Below are 20,629 nucleotides of genomic sequence, written 5' to 3'. Positions count from 1 at the left end.
TTTTATCTTAATATCTGATGCACCCCCTTAAAGGGCCTTTTCACAATTGTTATACAAATAAACGCAGTTATCATAAATCTTGTTGTTGTATTGCATCCAACCCCGATCTACAGACACAGAGCATGAAAAGAACCAAAGTGAAATTTATGTAAGCCTTTGTTTTAATTGCAAACGATTCAAACAAATCGTTCCCTGCTGGGAAGTTGGCATTTTATGTTGCAATTAAAGTAGATTTTATTATGGCACTAATCTTACACTGCGATCCAGTGGGGTAAAGGAGGGAGCTATGTTGAGGAAAAAAGAATCTGCGGTTTTATTTACTGATGGCTGAAGATGCGCTGCTTTTTAAAAACTCGGTTTCAAGGCAGGAAGCGGATTTTAAGATCGCGCTTTTTGTTCTGGGGTCTGGAGGTGTTCTGAACACCGAGCACAACGCGTTTACACCAATCCACGGCCTGAGAGAGGTGTTTTTCAGCCACTCTGGTTCAGGAAATACTTCTTCGTGGTCCTGGTCACAGCCTTCTGCTGGAGACAGACGGCCCCAGTGCATGGCCCTGTCCCGCGGGGATGCCCGCAGCAGCCCACCCGCACCCGCTGCCCCTCGCCCAGGTCCCACAGCGCATCCCAGCCCCTGCAGGTCCAGCCCCATCCTCCTCCTCCATCGGCTGCTCCCCCACCTTCCTTCCCTTCCCACAGCATGGTGCAACCTCCCGGCAGCGCTCCACCGCACCATTGCAACACCCTTCAGCGTGACCCAGCAGGCAGGTTTTAAAAAAGCGACACACAAATCAACGAAGCACCCCCAGCCCAAAGGGAGGATGCGAAGGCGCCTGCAGGGCCGGCAGCGCAGCGGCAGCGAGGCCCCACACGCGAGGGCTCGGCCCCCACCGAGCTCAGGCTGCGCGGCCCAGGAACGCCTCAGGAGACGGAAGGCAGGCGTCGTGCATGGCCAACGTGGAGATGTACGGCGTGAACACCTAACGCTTTGATTATTTACAAAACCGCAGAATACGCTTTTATCGTTTTTTATTTGCCTTTTATCACTAACTTCTCAGCTGCCAGCACCTCCCTTAGTAAGAAGCTTCCTTCAACACTCTTGCAAGTATCAAAACATTAAGGAACACTGGAGTAACAACAGACATTTTAAATCAACTTTTTTTTTTTTCTAAATATATCTGGTTTTGTTTTTCTTAGCTTAAAAGTCCTGGCCAGCTTATGCTATTCAGTATGTGCACAAGTCCATTTGATCGGATGCACAGACCTGCTTTTGAGTTGATTTCATTAGAAAACTGTGGTAGAGTTTCCCCTCCAGAAAATGGAAGTTATGAATTCAATGGCAAATTGGGCAAAGTTCGGTAAATGTAAGTAATGAATTCTGATTAAAATGTTAATCTGAACTTCATTACCAGAAACTCTCTCACTATAGAACTTGACTACAGCAGCAATTAGCTTTAGTATAAATAATTTTTGCTTGTGACGTGCATAGTGAACACAACATAGATGAACTGATTCAGTCATCAGAAGCAATCTTTTTCAGGTACACAGCAAAAACTCTACAAAAGCATTTTGGAGCCATTTAATGAAAAAAGCAGAATTTTATTATATGGTTTCTGTCCATTATTCGGCATTGCTGTAAATGGCTCACATTTACTGCAACTTCTGTACAGATGTGTGGCTTTGTATTACCAGAACAGCAAATTTAAATGAAAAAATAAATGTTCAACAATTCCACACAAGCTTTTACAGTCCAACATTTCACTGAGTAGGTGAAAACTACAGACTTGTTACTACAGAATTATTCAGCATGAATAAAAAACTACAACTTTTATTTTTAAACAGGAGTCACTGGTTTAATTTTTTTTTTATGTTGTTTAAAATTACTGTGATAAAAATAATGATTTTTTAATAATGCCATACACCGGTATGATATAGGATTTGTCCCCATTATATATCTTTTGTTTAATATACAAAATAGAGTAATGACACGCTGTTGACTCTATGCTGTTATGCAAGTTAGTTTGGAGGTGGGGGATATTTTCATACACACAGCCTTTCATCAGAAAACAAATGCCTCGCGGTTTTAAAGAGGCTCTATTCCTTTCCTGAAAATTTGGTTCCTATGTAACATCGATGGCTCAGCAACACCTGGTTGCAGACTGGACTAAGGATAGAGCTTAACTAGTATATAATACATACAATCTTTTAAAAAACTCACTCTGAAGGTATGACCCTGAAGTCCTCACCCACTGAAGTGCGACTATGGGAAACAGGACTTAGCTGACATTCATCCAGGCACTTCCTCCTATTTTTGACCCTTCTTTGTGAAAATGGCAAGGTCATTCCTAAGCTTAAATTGGCACCGATCCCCAGCCTCCCTCCCTCCCTTCTTTCCAGTTGCAAAGCTCCTAATAAAATCTGAGATTTCTGGCATTTTTGCTTTGGGTGATAACCACGCTGCGCAAAATCTACAGTTTATCCCTCTCCAACCCCATTCCCTGGCTTGTCCTATGTAAGGCCATTCCTATCGTTTTTCATGTGCAATGTACACCACGCAGCACGTATGTGTCCTGACCTGCCCACGGGTGTCCCTCGGTCAGATGCATGCACTATGTGATAAGGCACTGAAGAGACAGAAGTCACAATTCTCCCTGCTTTATCCAGAGTGCAGATACTACCCAGTGCTACAAGGACTACTGATACACACAACATGTACTTTTCACTGCTTACTAAAGCACTATACATATTTTTAATTGTGAAGTTTAAAACTTAACAGCATGTACAGCATGAATGCTTTCTTTTAACATCACAGTTTCCTTTTTTCCTTAAACCCATAAACTAAAAATGAATATACAGGCACAGAGACCAAAAGGGGCAGAGAGCCTCTCTTCTCCTATGTTCTCCATTTCTCTCAAGATGGTAATTTGTTCACGGTCACCGTAGTTACTTTTCTGCTGGCAAAGAAAAAACAAAAAGGTATCTTTGCGTATACAAATGTTAAAACCAGCGTTTGCACATGTGCACGTGCCCACACACCCACGCCTGCACACGCACAAACTCACTCTTCCACACAAGCTCCATTTGAGCTCCCTGGGGATTGAAGTTTCTAAACATTCTCCAAGTAAGAAGAGTTTTCCTTTTAACTAAAGAACCCATCTGAAACCAAACAGTATGAAACTCCTATCTGTATCTCAAACAGGTCACGTAAATATTTCCATTGAGTTGGGCTGAAAGGTATAATCGAAGTACTGAAGTTTACCTTAACTGTTACAAAATGTACATACTCTTTACAGATCATTCAAAGAGAAGAGAATGATTACGTTTTTTTATTAAAGATGATATTTTACTCCAAAGTACTGAATATAGTATCTTTTTAATAGGTATAACATTCAAAAAGATTTAAGAAAGGATGAAAATTTAGTTTCCTATTTCACTTGGAAACGAACTTTTGTTGAACAATAGAAATGTACTAGTGTATTGTGAACAACCTATGCTCTATATTTACATATTGCTGGTACCTGTATGCATATTATTGCCCAATTTTTCAAGCTGTTTTTGCTGTGGTACGTGAGGCTGTATATGAAATTAACCCCATATGTTCAGAGGTGTATGTATGTACACGCACATACGCATCTTTACGGCTTACATTTTTTGCAGCGGAGGTCTGATTTAGCAATGAAACATGAATGGTAACCAAACATACAGATAGGAGTCTTCCATCCAAGGTTCAACTTGAAGTTTTACACAGTGATTTGATAAATGTAAATCCAACCCTAAAGACATCCACTGAACACAGGTTTTCCTTCTAAACAGAGTATTTCTTTGGATACTAAATGTCAACGCCTTCAGTACTGCCTCCAGACAAACCACAACTTGTACGGGTTACCATTCAGCGTATTTGTGACCCCTACAAAAAATATAATTACATGTATCATGATAAAGCAATCTGTCATCTAAAAATCATCCTTATTATACACTATACAAGCTATTTTACAATCATTTAATAAATTGCTTTTAAAGCTGCAGTAGCCCTTCCCTTCTTTTCTCAGATCAGCGAATATACCGATTATACATATTTGAAACTATAACTAAATATAAAAATATATTAGGTTTTGTATTTTATCAGATGATTTTTCTCATTTCTATTACACAAATAATCTGGCCACTTTGAGTAAAAATCAAATTTTAGAGTGGCTTAGTAAATATTTAAATTTAGAGATACAGAAAATTGTTAAGGTGCACATAGAAAAGGCTACTACAGCTTCTAAACGTTTTAAAATATAGCTATCAATGGCAACAAGGAGAAATTCACAAGACCTATGGTAAATTTATGGCACGCTAGTAATTTGATATGAATGGATGCAGCCTTACAAAGACAAAGTTCGACGTACAACTCTAAGACCACGAAATCAGTAGCGGAGTTTTCCTGCTCTCCAGGAAAGAGGATGGACCAGTTCAGTGACAGGTGAAGATGTGAAAATGGGTCTCTAACCACGCGAGTTTGGAGTCTGTATATCCGGAGTTACAGTCAGTCAGCGCAGCTGCTCTGCTTTACTGCTGCATGAAGGTAAACATCTCACTGAAGAAAGTAGTTCTAGAATCGATACAATAAAAACAGAACAAAACCAAACCACTGGGCATAATTACATGTCTGCCTCTTAAGTCACTGATATTTTTCCATATATACCTGTATGATGATAGGTTTAAGTGTATAGAAAATGTGAGTTTCTCCGCACAGAAGTAAACTTTTCTTAAGCTATGCATATTTTCCTGAAAATTTCCTGATGGGCAGTCAGGACTGATCTTCTTGGCATCAATGCAGCCCATGACTCTTATAGTTATGGCTGTTGCATTATATGCAAAAAATCAGGCTTTTTTTTTTTAAATATATAAAATAACCTGCTCATTTACATCCAGTTAGGACTGGGTTAATTTTCTATGAATCTGCATATCCAACACTTTTGCACATATACCAAAAGTATTTGTTTCATTCGCATCTATTTGAATTAGATTTGAGAGTGTTCTCCCACCCCACCCTGGCCCTTAAAAAATGCCAAATTTTTATGGTCACCTTGACAGTTGAAAGCTATTAGGTTAGAAAAGCCCAACCCATTTTCACATGAATATACTCAAGGATTAATGTCTAGAGGTCATTTAGGAAAGCTACGAGCTGCCCCACCTTAAAAAAACAGCTGTACAATAGGCATCTTGAAGTATTACAAAAAAATTATGTAAGAAAAAATGAACAAGCCTAGTTCACGGTATATAAAGTTAAAGGAAATTGCTAAAACCAGACAGTAATAGCTATAAAAGGCACAACTTCCCTTTTCTGATATACACTTGTAAACTTTCTTCAGGTTACATGCATAAACCAAAATGCTACCTTAACTTTAAAAAAAAAAAAAAAACAAAATCCAAAACACTTTACTAAAAAAAAAAAAAAGCCTAGAAAATTGTCTCCAGCCAACTGCAGAAATTAATTAGCAGAATGTTCATAACACAGCCTCAGATCTTGTCACCGGTGGTTTTGATGCATCCATTGATGTTGCACAGGGGGAGAAATATAATTTCTGACAAATAAGATTTATTTTTCTTTCCTTTCTCCCCAATTATGTATCAAACGTGAGAAATCCGCCGCTTCTATAGCCTAAATCTTGGCCCTCTGTAAACCACATGTAGTGCATAATTACAAAAAGGAACACCGCTGCAAGGACAAAATTAACAAGTCTGATAGGTTTTTTCTTTACAAAAAAAGCAAAAAAAAGCTATCATTTGACGTTTTCTTAAGGCAACCCTTTTGTATTAAGGCAGTCACTTTTGATGAAATAAAAGCTTCTTGATATTTCCATTTGAGTATTTTGGTATCTGATTGCTGATGATTTCTGCCAACATTTCTGGGAACTCAATACTCATGGATTTATCCAAAAATGTCTGGAAGCAAAAGCTCAGAAGATTTTCAACCACCTACGAGTGATAAAGCAAAGAATTACTTTCACACGAATGCATACAGAAGCACTATTAACCTACATCCTTCCTTCTTGCTATCTTCTGCCGAGGCCGCACGGCACAGGCCAGCGTGGTATCTGTTCTGCCACATGCCCCAAGTACTCCTCACGCTAGCAGATAACACTTGCAGTGCAGGGCAGACAAGTTCACTTATCCTCAGCTTAACTACTAAGTCTTGTAAATGCCATTCTAATACAAAACAAGTGAATAGATCGTGCAAGGTCTTTACAAACACTGAAGACATTTTGTATCAATTCCCATTTTAACATATAAATGACATACGTTTGGATACCTAAACATGATCTTTCCACGTGTTAGGTAAACTAATAGGAAAAAAAATTGATGTCTTCAAATCTCCTTTACCTTATCCAGCTTAAACATTACTTGGATTACTTTGTACTATGCACAGTTCAGAGTACATGCTGCAAAAGGAAACAGCCTGAATTCTGAAATTCCTTGCAAAAGTAGACCACTACTAAAATAGCACTAATGCATTGTTTTAATGCAATTTCAAACACTTCCCTACATTCCTGAATAGTCTGCTTTGAGCTAATCCTGCTTTTAAACATTAACATAAACATCTCCCCTACTATTCCAAAGTAACTTAAAATTCCAGAGTTTCTCCATTTTAAAGCAACAACATTTTTAAAAACTACATTTTTAAAGTTATATAAATTATAGAATTAATTGCCATGGAGTCCACCGCAAAGGTGCTCTGGAAGCACAAAGTTCACCTCTTCCAATTAGGCTAGTTAGACATCAGGAGAGCATGACCACCTCCATCCTCCCAGTCCCCATATTTATCGTTTAAATGAAACGTGTACAGGAGATTACTGCCATATACCCAGACTATTTATCTGGAACTTTTACAGCATTCATTTAAAAACTTACATCATGCATAGAGTCCAACAGTTTAGTCAGTTGATAAAATCGCTGCCAGTTCTGGCTCGAGTTCCCTTCTCTTTTCACTATGGCCTTTCCCAGCTCTTTAATGTATGTCATACGAATTTCTTCAAACAAAGATTGGCTCTTCAGGCCTTCCTTCGGAACTGTAACATTGATATGAACCTTTAAGATACATAATACCTATGAACTGCATCATTATTTAAGCTGTTTTACATTAGATACACAAAAACGACCAAACGAAAAAGGACTAAGTTTTCATTTACGAAATGAAATGGCAGCTGAGAGACGAAAAGAAGAGAGGCAACTGAGACAGATGACTTGTTGAACAAACAGCACAGGACTGCTGGCAAAAGAAAAATAGTAACAAAAAATAACACAGGTAACCCAAAAACAAATAAAGGGAAGAGAACCAGAGCAGAGAGGTAACACCACCAAGGCCTGGAATAGCCCTGAGAAAGAACCACCAGGGCTGGGGATTCCTGTTCTCACCGTGTGGGAAGCTGTGGGAACCAAGGAGCGGGGACCAAGGAGCGTATTCAGTCAGATTCAAGCCAAGGCTAAGCCCCTGTGCCTACGTGCTCCTACTATGCAGGTCCTTCGGTAGGCAAGGACAAGTAAACTGCAAATGCATCAGGATGCATCAGGCACAGGGACTCGAGTGGTCCTCAAAGTGCTGGCTTTGAAGCCTTTGATCACCTTGGTGAAGTGAATGAAAAGAGCTACAGGGAGAGGAGGAAACAGAGACAAAGCAGACTGAAAGGAAAAGAGGAGAAAAGAGTGGAAAGAGGCCACTAAAGCAGAATCCCTTCCTTAGAAAATATGACCCTTGCTGCACTGTCAGCATCTGTTCAACGTTACTCTGAAGTATTTTTCTGCCCGGTCTACACAGAAGATGACAACGTGTCACTGCCAACAGTTCCTTCACTAATTTACACAGAAAAGGTCTGCGAGGTACATCTGTGTATGAGCTGTGTGTCTACACCTGCATGGAATTCCTGTTTTACTCCTCCTCTTCTTCCTCTTCTCTTGGAAAACATACACGATAAACAAAAATCAAAGTTGTGAACTCATGGATTAAAAAAACTATGCAAATTTCAGCTGTTCAACTTCCAGAAGTGCCGCAGTGTACCACTTACACAACACGTGTACTTGAGAAGAAATGTGAGAACGTATTGTCCTTCAACGTAAATACAACAAAGAAGCCTTCTGCTGCTTAACGCCAACACTCGTCATACATTACTTGTGAATGGGCTCAATTCTGCTAACGTAGCTCCCTTCCCACTTCTGACATGGAAATTCCTTTAAGGAAATTTCCAATTCCTGTAGGAAAGTTGGCCTACCTTACATCCAAAACACTTCAGGAATTTTTGGGAGAGATTTTAAAAACTGCTTTAAATCTTCCGTTTGAGCGAAGTTTCAAGCTCTTTCAAAACCCACAGCAGCCCTGTGAAAGTTTCTTTTCAAAAGAACCTTTGTCCCAGTTCTGGGCTTGGCACGCGGAGCTTGGCCGGGTCGCTGCCAGGCCGCCGAGGTGAACAGCCCGCGAGCATTGCTGCCGGCTCCAGCAGCACAGGGAGGTGCTAACATGGCACCTTCCTTCCACCCACACCACACTGGTGCCCAGTTAGCACCCAGGGGTTCGCAGCACATACCGCGTTGGTTACAAGATCCTCCTGCTTTCAGGATGCTTTGTTTACAAGAATTAATGCTACTACTCCTTGTAAACATCCCTTATATGTTTCTGTAAACATACATTCCTTATAAAGACAAGGAACATTTGAGCCCTTGGTACTATTCAAGCTTCTAAAAAAATGTTCGCTTTTAATCATGTCGAAGTATTGTGCTGAAAAAACCTTTCCTTGCTTTGTTGCTTTTACTGGATACTTTCAAGGCACACTCCCATACCTGTCATTATATTCAAAAACTAAATGAAAATTAAAAAAAAAAATCTAACAGAAGCGAAGGTTCCAAGAAAACCACAGTCCCTGCCTCAGATGAAGCTTTCTCAGCCGTCTGGGACCGAGGGCATCAGCACAACGGCTGACCAGTCCCCATGCAGTGCAGACAGGCACATGGCTTCAGCTGTTTAGGCAGACTGAACCGTGCAAGACACGGTCGTCGGCTCGTGCCTACCCGTATGACACACACAAGAGTCTCAGTACTGAAGTCTTTGGATTGCAGCTGAGCCAAGGTTAAAACTGAGGATCATCAGGGAGTCACAACAATACAGTGCATGAAGAGGAAAAAGAATCACCAGGTACTAATGAATATGGACACAAAGTAGAAATAACACTGTAAAATTATTTACGTAGTGTTTCATATTAGAGCATTTCTCTATGGTCTAGGAAGGGACTATTTTGGCGCTCTACTTTGACCTCCCATGCAATACTGACAGAATTTTACTAAGGTGCGACTTGTTTTAACTCTAGCTCATCTGACTGAAAGGCATATAAAACCATCATGCAGTACATTACATAAATGGCTTAGACATCTATCATAAATCCACCGTTTACTTTTTAGATACAGATGCAAAGTTGCATTTAACAATTGTTGTAATATAACACGTAGTTGTATTTAACAATTTTTAAATACCTTCTGGGACAGTTCAGTAACTTTTTTGGGGAGGAATCTGCCTCACTGGATCAGAAATTGCTCACATTTATTTATTTATTAATGAGCACGAAGTCATAGCTTTGCCCACTTCTTTGCATCCTGAACTGCCCAGCTAGTCTGTGGTTGAGGCCTCTCTGTTGGAGTTGCAAAGTTTTGAATGCAATCTATAACATCTTAGCATGAATGTCTTGTATTTGCTAAAAGCAGAACTTTCTTCAGTACCCCTACAAGGTGAGGTGCCAAGCAGAACATTTGATTTTAATTTGCTATCAGATACCTGACATGGTATAAAACTACACACACACATTTCATGGCACTGGCAAGTGAAACTCACATTGTTCACATAGGTATTTAACTATTCACCTACTTGTAGAGAGGAGAAGCAACGTTTTCATACAGAGATACTCTTCATAGGAGACTTGAAGCCGTGATAGCTCTCGGGCAACCATAAGCATATGTTTGCATTGTTCGTACATACAGGGTAGATTCATTCTCTGCCTGAGAAATAAGCAGAAAAAATTAGTTCAGCGTGTAGGCATCTGTACATTCTAAATCTAAGTTTCTCCACGCTTCATTCAAAAGCGGTGGGGGTTGCAGCTGCAGATGTCAAGCTAAGTACTTTTATCTGTCTTACAGCAAAAGAATCTCCAGTTTTCTCCGGGGAACTCTCATGAATAAGAGGTGCTCCAGCCCCTCGAGCATCTCTGTGGCTCTCCTCTGAACCCAATCTAACAGACCAACATCCTTCAACATCTCCTATTCAATACTACAATCTAAACAAACAAACAAAATTGAATCCAAGTATACGAGAAAAAATTGCTTTTAAAATTACACTATTTCCTCTAAAGCTGCTATCATTTTTCAGTTCTCCTTTCCTTAGCCCTGCAAGAGCTGATACATATAATAAAACATGTAACAGAACCTCACAAGCATGCTGGAAAGCATCTCAAGAAACCCTAAGTCAAAACAAGAAACATGCACCTTTCTCAAGGTGCAAAAACCTAAGAATAATAGGAATTCAGAATGGTTTTCAACAAGAGGGAAATACAAGCCATTTACACCATATTAAAACCGAGCACGAGTCTAGAATATACCCATCATTTCCAAAGACAGGCATACTGTTGAACAGCGCCTTCGGAAATGTGACAGGACTACTTGCAGCACTACCTCATGGACAAGCAGCGTCTATAGCTCCACACACGTATGTACATCCCTGACCCCAAACACCCGCGCCGTGTCAGGCTTCAACAACCAAGGAGGCACAGCGAGGGCACAAAGCGCTCACAAGACAATGCATGAGGTAGGAGTAAATGCAAGGTGCTCAGTTGTAGGATGTCTCTCAGGGCACCTGACACAAAGCCATGAGCTTACACCAGTTGGCTGTTTGGAAAAAATCTGCTAACCCCGTTGGGTCGTATCAAAGGGCACCTTACATATTTCCAGTTGGGTAATTCAAACACATTCCATGTCAGGGCTCAGCAGTTTTCCTCATGTAAAAGTATTACCATTTCTGGGCAAAAGGTTAAAATAAATATTTTGAAATGGGTCAGCCTGTCATTTATTTCCATCTGCTGTAAACATAATCATCGCCGCATGTCTGAGAATCTATACGACGACATTTTGGGCAGATTTTTGGTAATAACAAGACTATGCAAATGGCAGTCCTCAGAAAACGAGAGCAAAACACAGCACGCCTGCCTTCGGGCGGGTCTGACTGCGGGGACAGCCCTCGGTGCTGCCGAGGCCTGGAAAGAGGCCTCAGAGACCCCCCTCAGACCCCGACACCCCCCGCACGTCCCCTGCTCAGGCCGCATCTGGCATAGCACCACACCGACTGTGTGGTGTTTGGGCAAAGCTCTGATCACCGCCAGCCCTGGTCACCCGGAGAGACCGAGGTCTGAAAGCTGGGCTCCAAGAACAAGCCCAGGAACCCCTGACGGAGGGAGCAGAGAACGTGCTGAGGCCTGGGGGGACACCAGACAACCTGCCAGGGAGAGAGCGCTGCACCAGATAGCGCAACAGGTCAACATTTTTGCAAGGCCTGCCATTCACATCAGCTGAGACTTGAGCAGCGGGCTAATGGCAGATTATCATTTCGGTAGGGATCCTGCCCCAGCGACTGCAAACCTAGGCTGATTTGAAACACTAATCCTTGAAACTGTCTAATCTTCCCCTGCCTTTGTAAACAGAAAAGAACATGCAAGTCAGGCAGTAGGTTTAAGATGAATGAGACCCATGTAATTTACACTTAACATACATATGCATGTGTGTGGGATGTGTGTTGATAAAAGCATGTGGTTTTCGACAGTGCTGAATCATTCAGTACAGCCCAGTCTATAGAGGAAAAAAAACATCAGTACATGAGCTGCTGGTATTCTGCAAATCAGACAATACGGATTTCACAGAATTAGTTACAAAAAGAATGTTCAAAAAATTCTGGGAATGAGAGAACTGATTAAACTTTGCTTATAAAACTAATTAATGGTTATTTTCTTTCTGTTCGAATAATGCAAATACAGGTATTTGCTATGGCATGTAATTTTGTAAGGACAAATGCAATCAAGTAGTTGACCTCAAATCTAAGAACAGCAAAGAGCTAAGATGACGTGTGATGTAAACATAATCAAATTCCTAAAACATGTCACTTTCAAAAGCTTCCTTCTAAAGCTAGGCCACAATGAAAAGACATTTGCTACTTGATGAATGCAACTGTACATTCCTCACTGTAATTACATGTACATGTGACACGAATGGAGGCTTTAAGCTGACAGAGTCCTAGTGCCAACTGCAATGAAAGCGTGTTCTGAGTCACAGGTCATGGAAAACATTTACACAGAGCTACAAAATCACAGGTTTTTACAATCTCCAAATACTCAGTGATGGCCTGAAGCTTAGGATTTATTGAGCTGCCAAGCTTTTCAACAACTTGTATCAAGGTTTTACATATATAAAATATGATACATAATCTATATAGATTGCCATCTTATATAGACACACCTCCTAAAAAAAAACACTTTTCCTGTTTTGAAACATAAAATGTGAGTTTATTGGCTATTCACACACAAATGCATTGAAGCGTATTGTTTCTACCCAGAAATGAAGTACAGAAATGCAAATTTAAACTATTTTCCAAAGTCTTAAACTAACTTGAAATACATTTTTGCCCCTGCCTTAAGAGCCAAGTAACATTTTTCCCCACCTTATCTACTGGGAGACGAAAACCTGTCAATGGCTGCTTTGTAGTGTTTTCCTGGTGCAGAACATTAGCTGGGGAAGGAAACGCCGATTTTACAGCCCGGAGGCCTAAGGTGCACCTATGCGATTCAGCGGCAGCTTTTCTATTGACTGAAGTGGGAAGCGGAGGGAGCAGCCATTGCCACCCAACAGATTACAGTCCAGAAAGGAACACCAAATGCTCCCCATTCTCCTGCCCTGGTTTACCAGCGCCAGCTCTTCAGCTCAGGCGCCCTTTATTCCATTCCCTCCCCCAGTGCTAACACTGGAACCGGCCGGGTCAGCCACTGCCACCCTCACTGCCTCCTCAGATGAGCAGCTGCGAGTTGGAGTTAAGGAAAGAGGGAGGCTTTCATCTCAAGGCTCTGATTAACTGGAATAGTGACGACTTCAGAAAGATCAGAGGAAGGAAGGATGACAAACTGACACATTCTTGCAGAAATGAGAGCTGCATCATCAGAGGCTCATCTTTTCTGTTTTTTTACTTTTTTGGTTTTGCAAACATGCATGTTAAAAGCTTCATTGTACAGGTACAGCATAAGCGCATGAAATGGAAACACTGCTACCTACACATACGGTGAACCTTTCTGCACACAGCAAATGCTATAGGAATTATTTTTGGGGTGAAATGCAGGCTAAATATATTAAAATGGTAATTACAGATTTAAATATGTATAATTCCATATACTCAGTGAGATATTTATTAGTTATAGCATAATGTGATACATTTTTTTGTAGTGTGAACTCAAATTGTTCAACAACTAGAAACCCATTCATGACATTTGTCACTATTTTGCAAGGCTGAAATGATGCAGGTCTGCATGAGGCCTCAGGTCAGGCCTGGAAGTTGTTGCCAACTTGCCAGCTTCTTTCTACTTCCATTTAAGAAAAAGAAGTACATCAATTTTAAGGCTGAAGCTACAGACCACCTCTTGGGAATTACTCTATTCAAACAAAATACAAATACAGACATCATTTTGTTCTAACCCTCAACTGAAACAATGCTTTGAAACTGGAATTAATAGATATGAAGCCAGAACAAATCCTTAGTTACAAATAAAAATGCAGAAGTGTCATTTGCAGATCTTGAAAATTACAAGTTTGAACAACTTATACTTCTTTATCTGCACGTGGAAATCTGAAGCTACTGAGCACGAAGCAAAGGTCTGATGCAGACAGCTTCAGTTAACCGTGAAAATGACCATGATACTAATTTTCAGGCAAAAAAAGAGAAGATTCTGACGCATCTGCTACACACAACACCTATACCTAACTGTATTTATTACAATCAAGCTTTAAAAGGAGAACTTGTTTCCCAATTATTTCAGGCAATTCACTACAATACTGTTAAATATTACAATTGCTTTTAGCTTTATCAAATAATAGAGCTGTTTCGACTTTTAGAGGATGCTGCTTTGCCTATTTAAGTTAAGATGCTCAATGGGTTTTAACAAACATCTAATCCTTACATCAAATGGCGCTATCTTATTCCTCTACCTTGGACCTGCTTCTAGAATATCTGAAATATTTAGTTAAGTAAGAGCTTGGAGGTTTGGAGGGCAGCAGGGGGGTGGGTTGGGTGAAAAATGACTGTGATGCATCTCAGAAAACAGCACTGAGTAAATTCCTGTGTGGTTTTTACGAAATGTTATGTACCAAAGTACTATTCTTTCAATGATGTATTAAGCAGAAAGAGTGGACGTACCTGCTCTGTGTGTTGTTTTTTTCTTGCTGTACATGATGTCTCTCTTGCCCTACCCAATGTTTTAGATTTTAGCATCAATAATGCTTCCCCAATGGCACTACCCTTCTGGATTTCCCAGAGGTACTGTGCTTCTCCAACTTCTTGTAACTCGTGCAGCATTTTTATGTATTATTCATTAATTGTCATGTTTAACTCAGAGGTGGCTGTATTTTATTGATGAGTAGTACATAAAAAGTTACGACCATAGAGAGTTTTATGGGCAACCTGTAGCACACTGGAGGAAGAGTTAGAAGAAACTGCAGTTCTCTTAGTAAACGTATTTTATTGAAAACAAGTGTCATTTTAATAAACAGTTCATATACCAGAACTATAATTCAACTAAATTTGAGAATTAACACTGACTATAATAGGATTATCCTTGCCTTTTTTTTTTTTTTTTTTTTTTTTTTTTAAGAGTATTGGCACATACTTAAGTGTAAAGCTCTGTGGTTTTGACCAACTGATAAAACCACAGGAGATTTCTGACTTGTAGCAAATTAGATGCTATCATGCTTATTAGTGAGAATATTAGTTATTTTAATTAGTTCACCACGTGGAAGCTACTTTATCTCAGAGACATATTCTACTAACTTTGATCAAAATAAGTACACAGATGGGCATACATTGGCCCCCCACCTTTTTTTTTTTAATATAATTATTGTAAGGAAACTATTAAAGCTTGCAAATATTTATCCAGGCTTATATATGAAAAAGACATTAAAGTGAATAAATGAAAACAAAAAAAATAGTCTGAAATATAAATTACTAATCACAAAGAAAATGCAAAGATTACTTTCTTCTTTTTCTTTTAAATGGAAAAAAGATTTGGGAGATCAGGCACTGAAGTACAATAGGAACAAAAATATTATGACTACTGCCTCAAAACATGCCAAAGGGACTAGCATTACCTGCAAAGACAGGAAAATAGGAGACATGAATAACACCTTGTCACCTGCATCTCTCTTCAAATTACTGTCAGTGAAATTGTCATGGTGATGAAGTTTTGTGATTGTATGAGTCAAAGGTCCTGCGTAGTTGTATTTAATAGTTTGTCCCCACAAATGGGCAATATCATTTCATGAAAAAAGAATGGCAAATCCATAGCGATAGCATCATATTAATTGGAATCAGCAGACGGGCAAACTAGAATTTGAATGGCACTGACCAGCAACCTCTAAGATTTACATCTACAAAATAGTTTAAGCAATTAGTTCGGAGTACAGACTAAATGTCTCAACAGACTTTATAGATACTGCTAGCATCACTGGAATTGCAAGACCTAAAGACCACTTGGAAAGTTTATTACAAACTGCTCAGACAGACTTCTACCTGTTAAAGAAACTGCTGTTTAAAAAAAATGAGTCAAAGGACACAATTGCTGAAATGGCTTCAAAACAAAAACACAGCAAGAAAGTCCATCAGGACCAATGCCAGAGCACGTCCTAATAGGAGAGGGTTTGAGACAGTATTTGGTCTAGAGACTGAAAGACGTAACCTAACCTGATCTGCTGCTACACCTTTGGAAAGGTAATATAACTATGCATATTTCTGCACAAAGTGTTTATACCCACTGCAACTCAGATTAAGCCTTATGTCCGTCACCTCCATGGTCCTGAATTCCCTCTTTCAGTCCTCTACAACACAGAATTACCAAACAACACCACTTTGAAAAATACAAGGAAGACAATGCTCAGCGTGAGAAAAAAAGATACCCAGGTATTCTAGCAAATGAATTTTTTCTTGAAGACTGCTACCAAAGTTCAAAAACAACAAAAATAAAACACGCAAGTTCTTCCATTTGCAACCTTATCTTTTTAGTCAGATTTTAAGCAGACTCAGATACAAATGTTTAACTGTTCAATAATTCAGTGGAACTAAAAGGACCATACTATTACTTTTATACAACAAACACACAGAACATTATGCAATTTGCTGAACTTATCTCTCCAACCCAGATAAATGTTCGGCTTCAACTTTGTTGGCTCGACTGAAATGAATGACTACAACGAATGGTGCAGAGACAGTCACAATATGGAACATTTCAGTACAAACATCTCCCACAAAAACTTCTGTATACAAATACACTTAATATCTAAAAGACTGCTCTTTCATTTGACCTATTTAAAAACTAAGCAATCTGCTGTAAGAAAAACAATGCTGCAAATGACAAATTGATTTGTGATCTCTGCAAGAGCTTGCTACCCAGTGATTCACCTCTCATGTACCAAACACAGAAAGACTGCGTGGATTCTAGTATTCCCCGATAAACGTAGAAAAATGACTCACGTCTTACTTACTCATTAATAATCAGATCTGGTGCAAAGCACAAGAGACTTCCATTTGATTGTTTGTATGATCTCCATCCTAAAGCAAAAGCCATTAGGAACATCCATGAGTACTGCAGAAGGGTCATTTGGTCATCCAGATGTAGATTTCTGAAACCTGAAAAAAAAATTGAGGTGTGACAGTATTGGTAGCAAAAAAGAAAAAACAAAAAACTCAAACATAAATAACTCTGAAAAGGATGATGCTTATCATCAGTGTGACTTCTGTACTACCAATGCAGATTCCTACTTTTAAAAGTGCATTTGATAATGATTTCTGTAAATGTGATGATAGTACCTGAAACAAAATTGCTTGCCATATTCCAACTACCTGATTCAGCCAAGTATTTCTGTATTTTAGATTACATTTTTGGTGGAAGAAAAAAAATTAGAACAAAAGAGGTTTCTTATGTGAAAGTCTTGCTGAAGGAAAAAAATGCACTTTAAAAGGGGGTGCAAACACCATTTTCCAACTACCAAGGTTACATTCAAATATTTGCACATGTAGAAATTAAGCACTGCAACCGCAGGACTCAGATTACAGTTTCTGGGCAATATGACTACACATGAACCTCGAGAGGTTTGAACAGAACACTTCAACCAACTCAGGCTCGAGCTTGTTTACATATAACTGTTGACCATGCATAACAAACATAACACAAAATAACAGGTAAAAGAAAGTAACAGGAAGAGGTAACTCTTGAACCTTACATTATAAATTATACCGGCATCTACATCTATACATCTTCAAAGTAAATTCTCAGCACCCCATCTACCAAAATGCACGCACACTGAAAGTACTGGATTCTTTCAACCATGTTGTTAGCTACTTTCTGGATGGAGAGAGTGCTGGATGGATAACTTTGATTGGTACTACAGGTGCTAGAACGGGACGTAATATTAAAAAAAAGAAAAATCAGAATATGTCGATGTGCTTATCTGAGACAGATGGTCAAAGACAGATTACAGAAGACAAAAATATCTAATATTCACTACAATTCATTTGACAATCTTGTAGAATTAATGGTAAAAGTTTTTTTTTTAATTTTTGAGAGTAGTGCATGAAATAACAAATGGTTTAACTTTATTTTTTGTTCTTATTCAACAACAGTTGTACACTGAGCTTACAAAATATATATCACATTAGAAGCAGTTGATGATGGTAGCTAATCTTGTGAAAACACATAGAATGAATAGAGCCAATTAAGATAATGAGGAAGTGTGTAAAATCTGAAAATTAGTCCCTTAAAAAGGCTTAAAAACGTAGGCAGGTTTCCTTTTGCAATGTTAGTTCCTATCAGATTGTGCCTACATTTAACAAGAAAACATTGTGCCACAGTGAATCACTACTAAAGTCTGAACTCAAGTTGATTTTATTTAATTTCATTAGGTATCTGACATCTAAAGAGCTCATTACAGTGCTGTTTCGTGAATATGTTTAAGTAGATAGCATTCAATAGATGATTATATAACAAAATTTGTACGCCTAAACAGCTTCAAATAAAAGCTTTTGGATTTGGAGAGCACAACAACTACTATTTACTACTTCTAAAATACAAGCAAAGTATTTGAAAGTTATTTCAAACTTACTGGGTTAAATATTGAAATCTTAGTCCAAAACCTCCTCGGGAAAAGATTGTTTTGAAAATCTCAACTAAAGAATTTAGCAATCCATGCTAGATTACTTTTAGTCTGTTTGGTGGGATAATATCAGTAGAAGTATATACAAATTAAACACTCTCATGACAAACCACCTTAGTAATAAAAAAGAAAAGAGAATAAAAATGTGATAAAAATAGTTCCTATCAACATAACAATTAAACTGAAGCTTGGCATGTTCATAAAGAGCATATGTTCTAACCTGAAGGATTGGTCTTATTAGTGGAACTGTTCAGAAGAGTTTATGAACACAGAAAAATGTTTTTATAAAAGTTGTATTTGAATTTGTATTTCAGAATACCGAATGGTCTCCTACAGCCTTGTCCCAGCAGAAACTGCGCACATGTGAACTTGTTCTAATGAAGACCGCAGCAAAAGGTGCAAGTCCCCATCACAGAAAGCCTTAACAGAGAAACAATCACCTCCTGTCACACCTCTGCTGGTCATGTATATTTGAGTTTGGTGTTCCTTTCCTACTCTTAATTTATTTCCTCTCCATCAAAAGAGAGACCAGTACGTAAAACACACTCAAATTTCATTATAAGACTTTTTTTCTTCTGGCAGACCTCTTATATGTTATTGTACTCTTGGGCAACATAAGCATTGAAAAAGTCTTGTTCCTTTTTTTTTTTTTTAAACAGGTGGTTAATAGTATTGACAAGAAGTGAGAAAAATAATTTGTTTTGTCAGAAAGAAACAGATCTTCAGCTTTCCTTGTGGCCCTGACTTCTCCCAAGAACATACTATGGGATGCTACACGTTATGTCCAAGGCTGAGACATTACTTCTGTAAGGCAACTGCTAACTGTATCTTCAGGTGGGAGCCAAAATAACAAGAACACTTCCAAGTTCCCCAGTTTAATTATGTAGCTACAATGCTTGAGAGAAAATGAACATTTTGACTTCCCCTCCTAAAAGGTTATCTATGAGGGCTCTGAAGTATACCAAACATGAAGACAGATATTCAAATACAATAAAAAGACTGCACTTCGTAATTAATGCACATCTCTTACCTGGTATTGCCTTTGCCCACTTTACTGCAGCTACAACTTGCCGTCCTCCTAACATGTTGAGAGTTGATAGGATGCGCCAGCTTGAGTCAGGCAGAGTGCTGTCGTAGCCTGAATACAGAACTTCGGGTTCAATCACTTCCAGCAGGGAAACAAGGGTAGGGGTCAGCTGTGGCAGTGATGCAGGAACTATGCTCTTGTTTCCAGGAGTCTCAGAAACATCCCTCGTTCCCGTTACATTAGCTTGCTGGATTCCTTTTATCTTCTTCTTTGTTTTTCGAGCTAGGAAAGTTTTGGAAGTCACAGGTTAGATAATGGAAAGTAGCCACACACCAACAAAACGTAACAAAGGAAATGCCGCTTTTTCCTGCATTTGTAGATCACGCAATTGAAACTTTTTAAGCATTTTTTTCATAAAATTGTAAATAATTTCACTTCAGTGCTAATCAAACTAATCAAAATTAGTTTATTTTACATTTTAATGAAAGTCACATTTATGTTAATGTTTCAATATGTTAAAAGATGTCTGCAGGGAGGACAAACACCTGAACCTAGAATTTGTATTAATGTGACATCTCAGTAAGACTTCATGTGACAGAATGACATCTGTTTAGAAAATACTTGCAGGAGTGGGCTCTTAATATACAGAAACCATACAGAAGGAAGGAAATATACATTTAATGGGTAAAAAGTTACTCAATCACTTGAGCCAGGGAAATTTTTTTTTTTGGGAAGTGCTGGGCAGGAGTAGATTTTTCTTTTGCCAGCTTCCCTGAATATAAATCATTGCTGCATAATTAAACCATAAAATTCATATACCAAATAAATAAAACATTACACAGAGATGTTAACTGTAAACTGGAAGAAGCTGAAGCAACAATTTTATTAGCATATTGTCAAAAATAGAGTCTCCTACTAAGCTGTCAGCCCTCCTGGACCTAGTCTGCTAGAACTGAACACACTATTTAACTGAGACCAGAATGAAACCCAATTCTTCTCCTCTGTCTCAACTGGTTGATCGATTTCTGTTCTGCAACTTCAGAGATAAACCAGTAGCACATAAAAGCATCATGTAAAGTGGATTCACTTTCAAAGTTTGTGCTGTTATAGTCAGGATCTTTAATCATCAGAAATTCA

General features: G+C 38.9%; 1 protein-coding gene across 4 annotated transcripts in view; it reads right to left on the bottom strand.

Annotated features, from left to right (window-relative positions):
• Window positions 1-1,575: 1,575 nt before the first annotated feature.
• Window positions 1,576-20,629, bottom strand: part of NR3C1 (nuclear receptor subfamily 3 group C member 1) — a 69,370-nt gene continuing 50,316 nt past the window's right edge. For 3 of the 4 annotated variants that reach the window (XM_035560685.2, XM_035560683.2, XM_050713603.1), the window contains exons 5-9: window positions 19,496-19,774; window positions 16,798-16,942; window positions 9,890-10,020; window positions 6,895-7,052; window positions 1,576-5,961 (exon numbers count right to left, since the gene is read on the bottom strand). In XM_035560685.2, the coding sequence (XP_035416578.1) occupies window positions 5,809-5,961; window positions 6,895-7,052; window positions 9,890-10,020; window positions 16,798-16,942; window positions 19,496-19,774 (866 nt within the window). In that variant the 3' untranslated portion in view covers window positions 1,576-5,808. The remainder of the gene's footprint in view (window positions 5,962-6,894; window positions 7,053-9,889; window positions 10,021-16,797; window positions 16,943-19,495; window positions 19,775-20,629) is intronic. The other variant, XR_007708853.1, reaches the window with a different exon arrangement.

This window comes from Cygnus atratus, chromosome 14, assembly GCF_013377495.2.
Source record: "Cygnus atratus isolate AKBS03 ecotype Queensland, Australia chromosome 14, CAtr_DNAZoo_HiC_assembly, whole genome shotgun sequence".
Lineage (NCBI taxonomy): Eukaryota > Metazoa > Chordata > Aves > Anseriformes > Anatidae > Cygnus > Cygnus atratus.
The sequence above is the reverse complement of the archived record's forward strand: the minus strand, read 5'-3'. Positions and strand labels throughout refer to the sequence as shown.